Here is a 15,162-nt window from a genome sequence, read left to right on the forward strand (position 1 = left end):
CCTTCAGTTGGTCTGAGGGGCGTGGGACGGGATCTGGGCCAACCTGCTAGGCAGAAGCTGGGCGCAGAGAAAATCCCAGGGAGGGAAGCAGGACTTGCCCCCTTTCTGTGTTTGTCCGCATGCTAAGATGATGAGTTTGGGGGCTTCCACCCTGCTTTCTCCTCAGGGGCCAAGCCCTAGCAACAACAAGAATCCAGAAGCCTTGAGTACTGGCAGATTCCAGCTCCCAGGCATGCGCAGGCTTGTCTGCAGCGTGAGGAATGCAAAGCACTTCCTAGAAGGCCCCTAAAGACAGCCAGAAAAGGCTGGGGCTGCTGTTGCCCCTGCTTTGACCCCAGCTGTTCCCTTTTTCCTTGCTGGCCTTGCCAGTCTTCCGTAGGTTGTTCTTATACTCATTCATTGAGTTTTTATTGAGCATCTACTGTGCTAACACAGATGCCTGGCAGAATGAGCGAGCAGACACCATCCCCAAACTCAGAAGTTTCTAGTCCAGTGGAGGGAAGAAAATGGACAACAAATCACACGAAACAAACAAACAAAACCATCTAGCCCACTCTACACTAGAGGCTGAGTGTAAGAGGGAAGGGGAGAAACGCTTCCAGGAAGGTGACATTTGAGTTACATCAGCTTTGAGACATGCTGTGCAATGAGGCTCCTTCTGCCTTGGCCAGCCATGACCTGCCCTGCAGCCCCAGTTGTTGCTAGTCTTGGAAGCCCCAACAGCTGTTCTTCATGTACCCCGGGGAGCGTCTTTTCCCCTGCTGCAGGTCCCTTCTCATCCGTGAGAGGCTTTGGTGGCCTGGAGTCCCTAGCAGAGCTCATAGGGAGCTGAAAAGGCTCAGGAGATCCCCCCCTCCATAGCTAACTTGCTGCAGTTGGGACAGTTTTGACTCAGCCCCAAAGTGGCCAAGATGCAGCCAAAGCACCAGGGTGTGATCCAGAGGTGTGATCCAGAGGTGCCCACTTCCCTCCTTCATTCTCCTGAAGTCCATACATCGTGGGGTAGATAGAGATGGCCTCCGACCTCAAGGTGTTGGCCGTGTGCTGAGGGTTGTGAAGGGCAGCATGCCATGGGCATCTGACTTAGCCAGAGAGCAGAAAGACATGAGAAGGTAGTGAGGTGGGTAAGAGCTGAAGGATGAGTGCAAGTCGGTCAACTGAAGACAAGGAAGAAAATTCCAGATGCGGGAAGAACCTATGCAAAGGCCCTGTGGTGAGGCCTCTCCCAGTGAACAGAATGACAGGGTGTTTTCTCTTGGCTGCCGTTTTGATGAGCATATTGGAGTGAGTGGATAGAGAAAGGCAATGCCTCTTATTCAGTGAAATCCTGATGACAGCCCTCCACTGCTTCTCTGCCCACTGCCTGCCGCCCTTCTGACCAACCACGTCCAGTTTCGAGCAGGGCCAGTGTTGAACTCTCCAGTAGCCCAGGGTGAAGTTTAAGGCAACAGTAGGTCACACTGCCCAGACCAGAGGGCAAGAGTCACATTCCAAAGCTCTTTGCTGGTTGCATGTTTCTCCTTCCCACACTGCCGCCTTCTCAGGTCATCCTTCTGGCTTTGGATCGCAACACCACTGCTGTTCCAAGCCTTGAGCCCAACAAGCTGTTTCTCCTTTCAGGCTGTCACCTGGGCTGTGCCTTGCTCTGCAGCTGTTCCCAGAGTCCCCGGCACCACCCTGTTCCCCTTTAGTTCCACATTATTCTATTCTTCTCCAACCTGGGAGCCTTCCATTCTTCCTCTGAGACACTATCCCCACCCCACCCCCACTGCCTCTCAGATTGGGCAGTTGTTCAACAAACAAACAACAGCTTTTTTTTCCCCTTTCTCATGAAATAGTACATTCTTGGGGCTGGAGGGACCGCTCAGAGGTTTAGAGTACTTACTGCTCTGCCAGAAGCCAGAGTTCAGTTCCTAGCACATACGTTTGGGCAGCTCAAGAGAGATAGAAAAACAGGAGAGAGAGGGAAAAAAAGAGAAACTTCCTCTCGAAAGACTACCAACATTTTTGTTTGTTTTTGTTTTTCAAGACAGGGTTTCTCTGTGTACACCTGGCTGTCCTGGAACTCACTTTGTAGACCAGGTTGGTCTTGAACTCACAGAGATCCACCTGCCTCTGCCTCCTAAGTGCTGAGATTAAAGGCATGCGCCACCACTGCCCAGCTACTAATATTTTAATATAGAAAAAGTATATATATGAAAATAGACAGTGCGCTGAAGTCTTGGCTATTCGGCTCTAACTTGCTGTACTGTCTTGTGCTATTGAGATCCCCACCTTGTGCCCCCTTGGATTATTTCAAAGCAAATCCCAAACATTACATAATTTCATCTAGGATTTTCCTGTCTTTTTTTTTAAATCAGGCATGGTGGTGAATGTCTTTAATCTCGGTACTCTGGAGGCCGAGGCAGGCAGATCTCTGTACGTTTGAGGCCAGCCTGGTCTACGTTATGAGTTCCAGGATAGCCAGGGCTACATAAAGACCCTGTCTGGAAAAAAAAAATTATTTTTAAAAAAATATGCATTTTAAGCCAGGCAGTAGTGGCGCATTACCTTTAACCTTAGCACTCGGGAGGCAGAGCCAGGAGATCTCTGTGAGTCCAAGGCCAGCCTGGTCTACAGAGTGAGTTTCCAGGACATCCAGGGCTACACAGAGAAACCTTGTCTCAAAAAACATACATACATTATATATATATATGCATTTTGCATTTGGTTTGGTGTCTCCGAAAGTCTCTTCATCCTTTTTAGTATAAATGTTCCTTTTCCACCATTTTTATCTTTTAGTTACAATTTATTCGGTGGGTCATTAACATATTCATTATGCATCTTTCTAAGCATTTTTATTTCTACAGTCAAGCAGCATGCATAAGCTTCCTTTTAAAAAAGTCTGGCAAACTTGTTCACAATAAGAATTTTCATTACCAGTCAACTGTTAAACATTTCTTACCATTTTTTTAAATAGGAATTGAGGTCATCTTTCATCTTTCCAGTATTACTGTAGCCTATTTTCTCTTCTTTATAACACGTCAGATGAATTCCTCCATATCAGTAGAAACTCTTCAAAAGTCTTTTAAGTGTTGCATAACAGCACCTCATATGGATAGATATGTATATTTTCAGGTGCTAATAGGTTCTTGCTCTGCTAACTAAATAAACATCCTAACATCTTAACACAGTTGAGTACAGGCTGCTGTCAGTGTGGCTTTCCCTGGTTTCTCACTTTTCCTTAGCTTCACACAGGGAATATTTTATCGCAGCCCAGCCCTTATACACTCCTCCCCAACCTCCCCACACAAGGATAACCAGAATACATGGATGCTTGGAAAATGGGCTCTTAAACAGTCCATCTCCTTCATGTTTACTGTCTTCAAATCTTGGAAGAGCCTCCTGAATCTGCTCCTAGGGATCCAGGGACGCCTTGTTGAAGCCAAGTTTCTCTGTGTGAGATCATCATAGGCTTTAGGGTCATATCAGGCCAGTTGGGAGTTGCAATTCTGTCATTTAACTAGCTGTGTGTGACTCTGAGAAGGCCTTCAAGCCCTTCTTTCATCTGCCGGAAATCAGGGATAATCATAACCCTTTCCGCAGGGTGGTTCTAAGGATGAAATAGACGATGTACAAACACATGGCCCAGTGGGTCCAGGGCTCAGAACCACCCTGGCCCCCCCATCATTTCTTGCCCAGCTGCAGAAAGCTGGCAGCCTGCCCATCTGTTTGGCCTCTAGCCTTCCAGCATGTTCCTGACAGTCCACCATGGCTCCAGGCCACCAGTGCGTTCACCTTTATTCCCTAGGCAGCACCGCCCCCTGCCAGGGCACCCTCCTGCCCTGAGTTTTATCTCTATCTTTTTTCTCCCCACACCTTCAACAGCCCCCGAGCTTATTCAGATAAGACTGAAGGCTCCTGGGTTTCATGAAGACAAGGGTTTTCCTGTCCTCTAAGCGGACCCTCACACCTTCCATCCTTGTCCAAGACAAAGAGTGAGTTTCACGTAGTTAAATCTCACCATAGCAACCCAGCTTCTAAGCACCTTAGGATCTCTCCAGAACTCTGAGGAAGGAGCCAAATGCCCCCCCCCCCCCCCCCCGCTTCCCCAACCAGTGCATCACTACCCCCACTCCCACCCCATCCCCTTCCAAGTTCCTTAGGTCTTGGACATGCCCCCTCTCCTGCCTTGAGAGCTGAGGACACAGCCACCCCACCCCAACCTCTCACTCCTCCCCCTCCACCTCCACCCCGTGCACACCTTGAAAGCTGTCTTCCACATCCTCTGTCTCCTAGGTGACTTGCTTTTACCTCTCAGGTTTGTTATCTTAAAATGTCTCAAACCTACCCAAAAGTTGAAAGAATAGTATGCTAAAGTACACATATTCTTGTGTTTGAAAAAAGAAAAGAACAACCTAAATTTCCTATTCACTTGCACATGAAGGTGCACACACCCTGGTCCTTTCCTTCCAGAACCACGTAAAGAACTGCAGGCATCACAACATTGGACATGGTATACCTTTAAAGACTCCTATAGAATCACAAAATAATGGTCATGTTTGAAGAATTTAACATTAACATTGTAAGACACAGTCCACTAGCAAACCTTCCCAAATGCTCCCAGTATGCCCTTTTAATCTGCGTTTTAAATTGAATTTAGAATTTGATCAAGGAGCATGAATCGCATTTACCATGTCTCTTCCTCCTGCTTTAATCAGAACAGCCTCCCTACCTTTTTTTTTTTTAATGACATAGATACTTTTAAAGCATCTAGACCAGTAGTCTTCATTTCAATGCCCATAGTCTGGGTCCGTTGATTCTTTTGGCTAGACAGCAACATAATTCAACAGTCTCATAGGAACATTCCATGGGTGGTATTTTGGACTTCCCACTGACCACATCAGGAAACAATGTCAGTTTGTCCTGTTAGCAGCTTCTATTTGTGTCTGTTTGTCTCCTTATCAGAATTGCTGTTTATTCACTTGGTAAAGTTGTGTCCCCAGGCTTCTTCATTACGGTTATTTTCATTTTTGTTTACTTCTCTTTTGAAACAAGCTCTCTCTGTGTGGCCCAGGCCCACCTCTGTCATTGGGGCTCAACTGATTAACCCACCTCGGCCTCCATAGTGCTGGGATTACAGGTGTCCATCACGGTGTCCATCACAGTGTCCAGCCTTATAAAGCTATTTTTATCTATTTATCTTCTGCTAGGCAAAGCACTTTACTACTAAGCCAGCCTTAGTTTTTTGAGACTGGGTCTTTCTATATAATCAGGATGGCCTTGAATTCTCAGTCTTCCTCCCTCAGCCTCCAGGATTACACATACATGCATGCTCACAAGCACACACAAATGCACACATGCACACATGCACGCACGCACGCACGCACACACGCATGCACGTGCTTTCTTCCAATCTTCCAGGTCTGTCCTGAAGCCTTTTCCTTGATGCCAAATTCTTCTTTTTACTTCATAGGGACCTAACTCTCCCTTGAACTCTTCTCATTCATTCAAGCAACTTGTATTTATTCACTTGTTTGAGGCAAGTGTATCTCTACGCAGTTCAGACTGCTCTCTCAGAAATCCTCCTGCCTCAGCCTCCCGAGTGCTAGGATTACAGGCATGCACCACCAGGCCCAGCCAGGCAGTGACTGTTTATCGGGGGATCTTCTCTGTGCCAGATGGTGCCAATGTGTGTCAGGATGTGTGCAGGGCAAGATAGGTGTGGGGTTTCTTCCCTCACCCCTGCAAACTAGAATAATTTGACCCTTGAAAATCCATATGATGGCTAGGTATAGTGGTATATATACCTGTAATCCCAGCACTCATGAGGCTGAGGCAGGAGAATTACTGTGAGTTTGAGGCCCACATGAGTTACATGAGTTGTAGGCCAGCCTGGCCTACAGAGTGAGACTGTCACAAAAACAAACAAAAGACAGTCAGAGACAGAGAGGAAGGAAGGAGATACAGAAATTGTCACCATGGGAAAGGTCCACACTGAGCACAGTGAGTTGCAATTTCTCAGCACTCTTAATGGTTTTAAAAACATGAGTCACTTCATGTTTCCAATGCACAGTGCTTCGAAGTGACCTCATGAAGCCCAGGTGCCCAGGTTTCCTACTGAGTGCTTCAGTAGGAGGCTGACCCTGATCCCCAAGCCACAGAGGTCAGTGTAGCGAAGGAGCAGGTGGGGGACCAGTAGTTCCAGGACCGCACAAGGCCCAGCCCAGCCCTGGTGAGTTTTAGAATCCCCTGGGCCACATTTTATTTACATCGTTAAAACAAAGGCTGTGGTTTGACATTCTGGGCATCAGCAAGAGAGAGCTTGAAAGGGAAGTTACTGGGAAACTATAATAGACAGTAGATCACAGCCTGTCTTGAAGGATGGAGGGGTGGCGTTCATTTAGTACCCTCGAGACAGCAGAAAGTTGGCCCAGGGAATGGACTCACTGGGGTCTGGCTTCTGAAGGTTATATAAACGCCCCTCCTCCACTCGGAAACAGGTCTTAGGCATGGGGTGGGGACAAGGCACTAGATTTGGGAACCCTGGGAAGAGGCTGGGGGAGAATGAGCACAGCTGTCCTGGGATGTCGCTGACCATGTCACTGTCTCCTCAGCTCCCAAAATGGCGATGAAACCGGCACCTGGCCCAACAACCAGTTTGATACGGAGATGCTGCAAGCCATGATCTTGGCCTCTGCCAGTGGTAAGTGGTACCCGTGGGTATGAGAGGATGGAAGACAGAGGGAAGGCTGCTGCCATCACGGCTGTGGATGGGGTGTTGGTCTGTGTGGCCCCTCTGGAAGAGCAGGTGATCCTCCATGACCTAGCTCCAGGTTGAGGGATAATGAAGGGATTGAAGTTCCTAAAAGCGCCCAGAGCAGAGTGAGCAAGTCATCAATCCACGAGGAGACATAAAGGAGTAGTTAGTTACAAGTCTAACTGTGGGCTGGGTATGGAGGCATACACCTGTAATCTCAGCATTCCATAGGCTAAGGCAGGAGGAGTTCCATGACTTTGAGACCAGTCTGGCTTACAAAGCAAGACTCTGCCTCAAAAAAAAACAGACAGACAGACAGACAGTTCTGACTCTGGGAAGGGCCAGCATACGTCACACCACAGCTCTTCCGCTTACTGATGTGACTTAGGGCAGTTTGTCTGTTCTCTTTACACTTCCTCAGTCAAGAAAATGGACAGCAGCCCCACCAGGTTATTGTGAGGACTAAAGAGGCACAGACTATGGAACTGGGCCTGGCACATGTTAGATAGACCCCGTTAGTGGGTGTGGATGTCCCCAACAGATTACAGCAGGCCACTCTTCTGCTCCCCCTGCCTCCAGATGAGGACCGTACTTTTCCCATATGGCTGAGAAAGAGCCTCAGTCGTAACACTGAGTCAGCCCGTGGTTGTACAGGAAGAGTCAAGGGTCCTCTGCAGGGCAAGCAGAATCAGTTCACTAACACTTGAGAGCACAGGCTTTGCAAGCAGGCCAATCTGGGTTCAAATCCTGCTGTCCCCACCTAGGGATGAGGCATTAGGTAAACTATTAAGTCCTCTGGGCCTCACTTTCACTTATGAAATACTTACAGGTCTCATTGGGCTGTTTGAAGGTCACACATGAAATCCTCAGCATAGGCTTGGCAGACAGTGATTATGGTAACAGTGCTATAATTGATTAGCCATTATATTTATTGACCTGTAGGGATAATAGAGAAGAAAAAGAAGCATTTTTCTTTCAAGACAAGGGGCTTATGTAGCCAGGCTGATTTCCAACTTCATATGCATCCGAGGATGACCTTGAACTTCTGATCCTCCTGTCTCCACCTCCTGAATGCTGGGATTATAGCCGTGTGGTTTATAAGGTGCTGGGGTCAAACCCCAGGACTTCATATATGCTGAGCAAGTGCATCCCAGAATCAGAGCCTCACTTCTATTACACATCCCTGTGAAGGTGCCACCGTGAAACTCATTACTTTGTATTCTAATCCAAAAAATTAAATTAAAATGGGATACATTATAAGAAAAAGAATCTAACACCTGTTGATAAGGACAACTTCTGGCCCAGGGAAGAGGAGTCTAGGGGAAGCTTACAGATTAAGGCCCTGGACTCACACCTGAATCCATAGCTTCACTCTTGAGTGTGGCTGGGGGACAGGTGGGTCAGAAAGCCAGGAGAAATATCCCTATTGTCATGGCAGGGTGTGTGCTAACCAAACTTCAGGGCTTTGTTTCAACTAATCCTCTCTTAGGCAGGTTCTGAGGCTCTGTGTTCGGCAGAGGGATGTGAAATGCCACTCACCTGGAGCTTCTTCCCAGGATTCAGCAGAGCTGGGATTCGAACTCAGCTCTGTTCCCAGGGCCATGCTCTTTCTTCCACAGTCACCTTTGGCCTTTAGATCTAGCCTGTTTCCCTCTTAGCTGACTGGACCTAGAGGTTGCGTTATTCTCCCTGATTAGCATTGCCAGATAAAATCTAGAGTTCCTAGTTCAACGTGAATTTCAGATGAATATATACTTTTTTGTTGTTGTTTTTTTTTCTAGACATGGTTTCTCTGTGTAGCCCTGGCTGTTCTGAAACTCACTCTGTGGATCAGGCTGGTCTCGAACTCAGAGATCTGCCTGCCTTCCTCTTCCTCTGGGATTAGAGGAGTGTACCACCACTGCCCCAGCTACATACAGTTTTAGTATAAGCCCATCTTAAACTATATTAAAATTTTTCATTGTCTGCCCAAGGTTCAGAGATAGCTGGAAACCATATATTTTTACTTGTCATGATTTATTAATCTTACCCTCGAATTCTGTAGGAGTGAATGATGCCTGGCCTATGGCTGGCCAAAGAGCAGAGGAGGGGGAGAGATGAAGGGGACTGTCCACCTCTGGGGACAGGACTGAGATCCTTGAGAGGCCAGTTGCAGGCCTGGGTCTGGGGAGGTGCCAGGTCCAGCTCTTGAGGGAAGTAAACAGGTCTCTTCAGCTGTGGTGGCCTTGAGCCCTAAGGCCAGAAAGCAGGCTTTTCAGCCCAAGTCCAGATGCTAAAAACAGACGTGGAAGCAGTATTTATGGCCCAAAACCTTCCCAGAAGGTCTCCCTGGAGTAGCGCCATGGCCCCGTGCATGCTCCCCTGTCAGGGCTCCGCCCGCCCAGCCCACCCAGGACCTGACCCGGGGCTGAGCCTGGGGCTCTGGGGGAATAGACTCCAGGGTGGAGGTGGCAGGGTCAGGACCCACTCTTACTTTCACACCTACTTCCTAGTCCAGAGCCTGAGAGGCTCCTGGAGCCCGGCCCAGGGAGGGGAGGCGGGAGGGACCCTTGAGAGAGCTCTTAAACAAACACGTGGGGGAGGCGCACCCCGAAGGAGGCTGCGGTTTTGCTGCAGTGCCGTTCTGAGCTGGCTTGCTTCCTTGGCTATCTCTGGCTATTGCCATTGTGGGGCCTTTGTCTAACTTGGACTGGTAATATTAAGGGGACCAGGGGAGGGTGGTAATGAGTTCGGAGCTGGCAGGAAGCCAGCTCCCCTCCTCCAGCTAGGAGAGATCCTGCCTCTTTGTCTTTCTAAGTCTGTGTCCTCTGGGACAAGAAAACCCTGGTCCTTGCCTGGGCCAAGCCTTGGGGGGTAGGATCTAATGAGAAAGGCCACTGGAGTCTCTGAACCAGAAGGTCAAAGTTGGCGATCCAGCTCCCCCGCCCCCACCTCCGCCCCCAGATTCAGAGATGGGAGCTGAGGTGTGTAGGCCCTGAGACAAGATCTCACAGCCCCTTAAGGCCCAGCTGACGGGGCAGGACTCCAGTTAGTTTCTGCTGCATTCGGCATCTCCATCTTCTCCCCCCTCCCCCCCACCCCATCCACCTCAATTTCAGACTCCCTTGTCACTCAGTGAAGTACTTCCTGTCTTTCTGCTCAGTCTCCCTTCTCCATTCCCTCACATTCCTTACACACACACACACACACACACACACACACACACACACACACACACACACATATCTATCTTCTTAAGCCCCTAAATCACTCTGGAATCCTGGCTCTTTGAAACTAGATCTGGGCCCTTCCCCCCTTCCATTCCCAAGCTGGAGGAGGCTGTCAGCTTGAGGGGAGGGGTGGGCCTTGGCGGCCTGCTACCTCCTGGAGTTAATTAGGGAAATGTCAGCAAATGAAAGGGCTGAGAGGGATAGGACGGGGCAGCTGTTCCCTCCTACCCGGCCTGCTCCCAGAAGGCCCTGGGCTCCAGGACTTTGGGGTCTGGATATAGAGGGCCATGAAAACCCAGACACTGGAGTGCAGAGGCGGAGAGACCCTGGCACACCTCCGCTCTTCCTTTCTCTAGCCTTCCCCTCTTACCCGAACTGGAAATATTTCCTGTCTCGATTTCTCAATCCCTGGTTGATGTCCCAGAATTACTCAGCCTCTCTGGCTTTAGTCTCCTTCTCCTCTACTAGCTCCAAGGTCTAGGGTGGAGGCAGCAGCTAGGCGGTAAACTCTCCAGCTTTCGGTGAGGCTGGGCAGGGCCTTCCTGGGCCTTTAACTCCCTCTGTGTCATGGAGGCTTTCAGAGCCTCCAGCGGGGGATCTGGGAGGCAAACTCCCATCCCCCCCCCCAGCTCCAGTCAGCGTGGAATGGCTATCCCACTGGATGATGAGGGTGACGAGGAGGGGCAACTGTGCCTGGCGTTTACTGAACACTTGTCAAATGCCAGAGCACTGAGTGTCGGTCTCACTGAGTCCTCACGGAACCCCCAGGACGGGTATTTCTGTGCTTCAGCTGCTAATGTGGACTCAGATCATCTGGAGAGCTCATGACCATGCAAATCAGGAACCTGCATTTTAAGCAAGTGTGCCACCCTGAGCTCCACTTTCTTCCTCTGTTCAGTGAGAAGTTGACCTAAGTGGCACCGACAGACATATGTACACAGCCAGACAGACATATGTACACAGCCCCATATCTGTGCTGTACCTAAGATATCTGTCCCCAGGACCATCATCTCCTGGAGTGAGGGGCAACCCTCCTTTCCCCCAGAGCCGGGATATGGTCCACAGTTGGTGTTGGTGGTAAAGGAACCTATCTCCACCACTTAGATACACTTAGGATGGAGTCCCACTATAACACATACTGTCTGGTACTGGCCTTCTCTCAGCCTTGGCCCCCTAGTCTGTAAAATAAGGACAGAACCCCAAGCCTGACTGAGGGCTAGGTTGAGGTTTAAGTGACCACACATGCACACGTGTGTTTGCCACAGAGCCGACAGTCCAAGGCTGTCAGGAAGTGGACACAGCCAGGCCTGGTGTGGCCTACAATCTCAGCCTTCGGGAAATGGAGGCTGAAGGATTTCTAGTTTGAGCTACCCGTGTTTTGTCTCTCTCGACTTCTCCCCCAGCTCCTTGTGCAAGGAGACCGCCTTGGCGACCACTGTGTTCCCAGTGGCCGGGTTCCAGAGGGTGTGAGAGGCGCTCACTGACTGCTGATAAGCCAGTCACTGACCCCATCTGACCGTTTGCTCTTCCTGTCTCTGCAGAAGCTGCAGACGGAAGCTCCACTCTGGGAGGGGGTGCTGGCACCATGGGCCTGAGCGCTCGCTATGGACCCCAGTTCACCCTGCAGCACGTGCCTGACTACCGCCAGAATGTGTACATCCCTGGCAGCAATGCCACCCTGGCCAACGCAGCCGGCAAACGGGACAGCAAGGCCCCGGCAGGCGGGAACGGCAACAAGAAGAAGTCGGGCAAGAAAGAGAAGAAGTAACATGGAGGCCAGGCCTTGAGCCACAGGGCAGCCTCCCTCCCCAGCCAGTCCAGCTTGTCCTTACTTGTACCCAGGCCTCAACATTTCAGGGCTCACCCCAGGATACTGGTCGGAGCCAAGGCCATGCTCCCCGTTGGGAAACAGAAACAAGTGCCCAAGTCAACACCCCCTTCTCTGTGCCCTAGGGGGTTGAATATGCAAAGAGTTCTGCTGGGAACCCCCATCCAATCAGTGATTGTACCCACATGGGTAGCAGGGTCAGTGTGGACACAAAAAACCCACGCCACACTCCCTTAGTTACAGCTGAACTCCTCCTCCTCCACCTTCCAACTCAGTCAGGCTCAGCCATTTCCCGCCTCCCTCCCCCCCACCCCACCCACTCCTTCAGTCCCTCTCTGGAGCAAGGTGATTGGGCTGTTGAGGGAGGGGACAGGTGACCTCAGCAGGCTCCTAGTTCTGAAAGAGTTGGGAGACTATTACAACCTTTTGGCCTCTCCTCCGGTTCAGATTCCCCGCAAAGCATGGTTTGGTACCAGTCTGCCCATTTCCTTCTAGAGCCTGAGACCAATGCTTAAGTTTCGGGGGACACAGTCACCATCCCCCTGGTACTGATGCTTGCTGGATTTGGGGAAGGCATTTTGCTACCAAGTCTCTCTTCAATGCCTGGGGACCAGTCTTTTGTCTTTCATTGTTTGATGTTGCCACTGCATGCTGTGACCTCCCTACTCCTCAAAGAAGAGACTCCTTTGCATGTCTGGAGACAGGAGGGGGTGGCAAGCTAAAGGGAAGTTGAGTGTACACCGATGGAGTGGGGCAGTGGATACAACAGCCCGGTGACAGGGTCTTGCAGGGGGCTCTGTATGTACCCAGGGTACTGGCCCAACCCCCCAACTCTAGCCATAGACAACCACCAGGCCAGACCCCTCCACCTCGGGTCAGCCTGAGCAGCTCGGGCTGAGACACCAGGACCAGGGGATTCAAGCTGGCATTTCAGTCGAAGAAGGCCTCTAAGTGGATTTAGGACCAGAGAGGAAAGCGGGGCCTCTGTGGGTGCTGGGTACTCCAGAGGTGCCCCTGGCGAAAGGGTCCGTGGTCCTAGCAGGAAAGGAGGCCAGGCCAGGCCATTTTGGGCCCCTGGGTTGAGTCAAGGAGGGAGAACAAGGGACCAAGCGGCCATAAAGTCTCAGCCAATGATGGGGCTTCTTCCCTGGGCCCCTGTAGTCCTCAAGCCCCTGGCCTCCACCTTACCAGGTGCCATTTCTTCTCAGAAGGCCACTGCCCAGGCCCCCAGGCCGCCCCTTCGTGGCCAGAGACTGGTTAAAGCCCCCCAGTGCCTCCTTGTGCATAGAACTTCCCCGCCCGCCCGTCCGCCCGCCCTCTTGCCCCAGCCCTTACGGTAGTGTAGAAGCCCCCTCCCCGGCTGGTGTAGAATAGCCAATAGTGTAGTGTGGTGTGCTTTCACGTGATGGCGAGTGGGCAGCGGGCGGTGGGCTGTGCGCGGCCGGCCGTCCTTGAATCTCAACCTGCCTGCGCGGCCCGTGCTGTGTTTTGTGCTGTGTCCACAACGCTGCGGCGACCCCTCCCTGTACTGACTCCTCTATACAAGCTTCTCTTCGCATAGTCACGTAGCTCCTGCCCACCCCCCTTCTGATATCTCTCGCAAGTTTTATACTCTAATATTTATATGGCTTTTTTCTTCGAAAATTAAAAATAAAAAAAAAGGTTTCTTCTGAAAAGGCTGACTGCGTCTGTTTATGAGATGGAACACAGGACATGTGGGTGGAGTCGGGGGGGTTTGTCCTGAATAACAGAATCAAAGGGTCACAGTTGTGTCTTGATTTCGTGTCACTAAGCATCTCAATCTGCGTGTGTGTGTGTGTGTGTGTGTGTGTGTGTGTGTGTGTGTGCGGTCCTCATAGGACTGTCCAATATGGCGTGCATGCTTCCAACACCCTGGTGTCTCTAATGCGTGATGGGCTGTAAATGGTGCTTGTGGATCTGCATGCCGTGCTGTCGCTGGAGAGTCCAACGTGGGGGTGGGGAGTTCGAGTGCGCAGATTTATGCTCAGTGCTGTCTCCAGGCAGAAAAGGAGACCCTGCGTGGGAGGGGGGAGCGGGAGCACGAGTGGGGGCGGGAACTCATGAGCTGGGCGAGCGGGGGGGGGGGGGGGGCTTTTCTGGAGCTCCGCCCCCTCCCCACTAGCTACGGGAGGGCGCTGATCAGGAGGGCGGGCTCTCCTTTGCCTACCCTCCTCCACTGCAGCTGCCGAGAGATTTGAGGAAAACAGTGGGAGTGAATACCTGGGAGGCAATTCTCTCAAGACCAGGCCCCCTACCTTGGGCCTCAGTTTCTCTAACTGAAACTTGTCTTCCCATTCTTTTGACGCAGCAAAGCCTAACTGGAGGGCCCATCCCTTTCTTGATGGAGTCAAAGGAACTGCTGGAGGAGGATGGCCCTGAAACCCAGTCCCCACCTCCCTCTTCTCCGCAGCTCCTCTTCACTCCCCCTCCCGCTTCCAGCCCTGCTAATCCAATTCCCGGGTTGCTGCGGCTCCGGGCAAGTTCGGGAGTCAGGAGGATTGATCCAGAGAATGGCAGAAACAGACCCACAGGTTTTCAGGAGGGTCAGTGAGGGCATGTCCATGGAAAGAGCCAGAAGAGCAATTTCTGGGCTTCCTCCCTTGGATTCTGGTTACCAGTTCTGCCACCTCCTGGTCTGTTGCCATGGAAACCAAACCTTCCTGGCGACTTTGACTTTGCGTGGGAAGGGTGGTGGTGTGTGAGGTTGCTGAGAGAGCAGGGTTTTCTCAGAGCCTGGTGTTGGGGAGGGCGGGGTGCTGGGTGCCTGGGTTCTATTCCGGGCAAGGCAGCAGACGGCAGGGCAAACGAGCAGCTGTGGTTGGTCCCCTAATTGGTGTGTGGGCCCCAAAAGATGAGATGAAATGCAGAGCCTCTGGGTTTAGAGGCAGGTAGCCACCCCCACACCTCCGGCCACTGCCACGTAAGGGCGGCACAGGCCAGGGGCTATTTAAAAGGTTTTATTTCTAGTACAGAGCTGTCCAGGGGCCCGCCCCGTCTATCACTGGCCTGCTCACTGTAAGGTGTCTTTGTGGGGGTTACAACTTGCTTGAGCAAGCACAGCTTAGTGGCAAGTCCTCTGGTGTTTGGCCTGGGGCTTCTGACCCAGGTTGGGCAGACTCAGGACCCCAGACTCAGGGTTAACTTGGTGGGGATGGAGGACATAGGTATGGGCCAGAAAACTGTAGCATGTGGAGGTGCTGAGAAAGTGGGGAGTTGGACATGAGGTAAAAATTAGGGCTCCAAGCCAAAGGGTCACCGTGTGGGAAGAAGCTGGAAGTAAACGGAGGAAAACAGCCCCGAGAGGGGGCCCTGGCCTGTAGAAACCTAATGCATTCACCATGCCCAGACTCAGGTCTGCCAGACCG

At 51.3% G+C, this 15,162-nt stretch overlaps 1 protein-coding gene across 24 annotated transcripts in view; it reads left to right on the forward strand.

The window, feature by feature from the left end:
- LOC128112735 (protocadherin gamma-C4) overlaps positions 1–13,455 on the forward strand; it is a 196,304-nt gene extending 182,849 nt beyond the window's left edge. For all 24 annotated transcript variants that reach the window (XM_052742009.1, XM_052742007.1, XM_052742008.1 and 21 more), the window contains exons 3-4: positions 6,597–6,685; positions 11,490–13,455. In XM_052742009.1, coding sequence (XP_052597969.1) covers positions 6,597–6,685; positions 11,490–11,716 — 316 coding nt within the window. In that variant the 3' untranslated portion in view covers positions 11,717–13,455. The remainder of the gene's footprint in view (positions 1–6,596; positions 6,686–11,489) is intronic.
- The last annotated feature ends 1,707 nt before the right edge of the window (positions 13,456–15,162 follow it).

The sequence above is a fragment of the Peromyscus californicus genome, unplaced genomic scaffold (assembly GCF_007827085.1).
Source record: "Peromyscus californicus insignis strain IS unplaced genomic scaffold, ASM782708v3 Scaffold_17__1_contigs__length_78620276, whole genome shotgun sequence".
Taxonomy (NCBI): domain Eukaryota; kingdom Metazoa; phylum Chordata; class Mammalia; order Rodentia; family Cricetidae; genus Peromyscus; species Peromyscus californicus.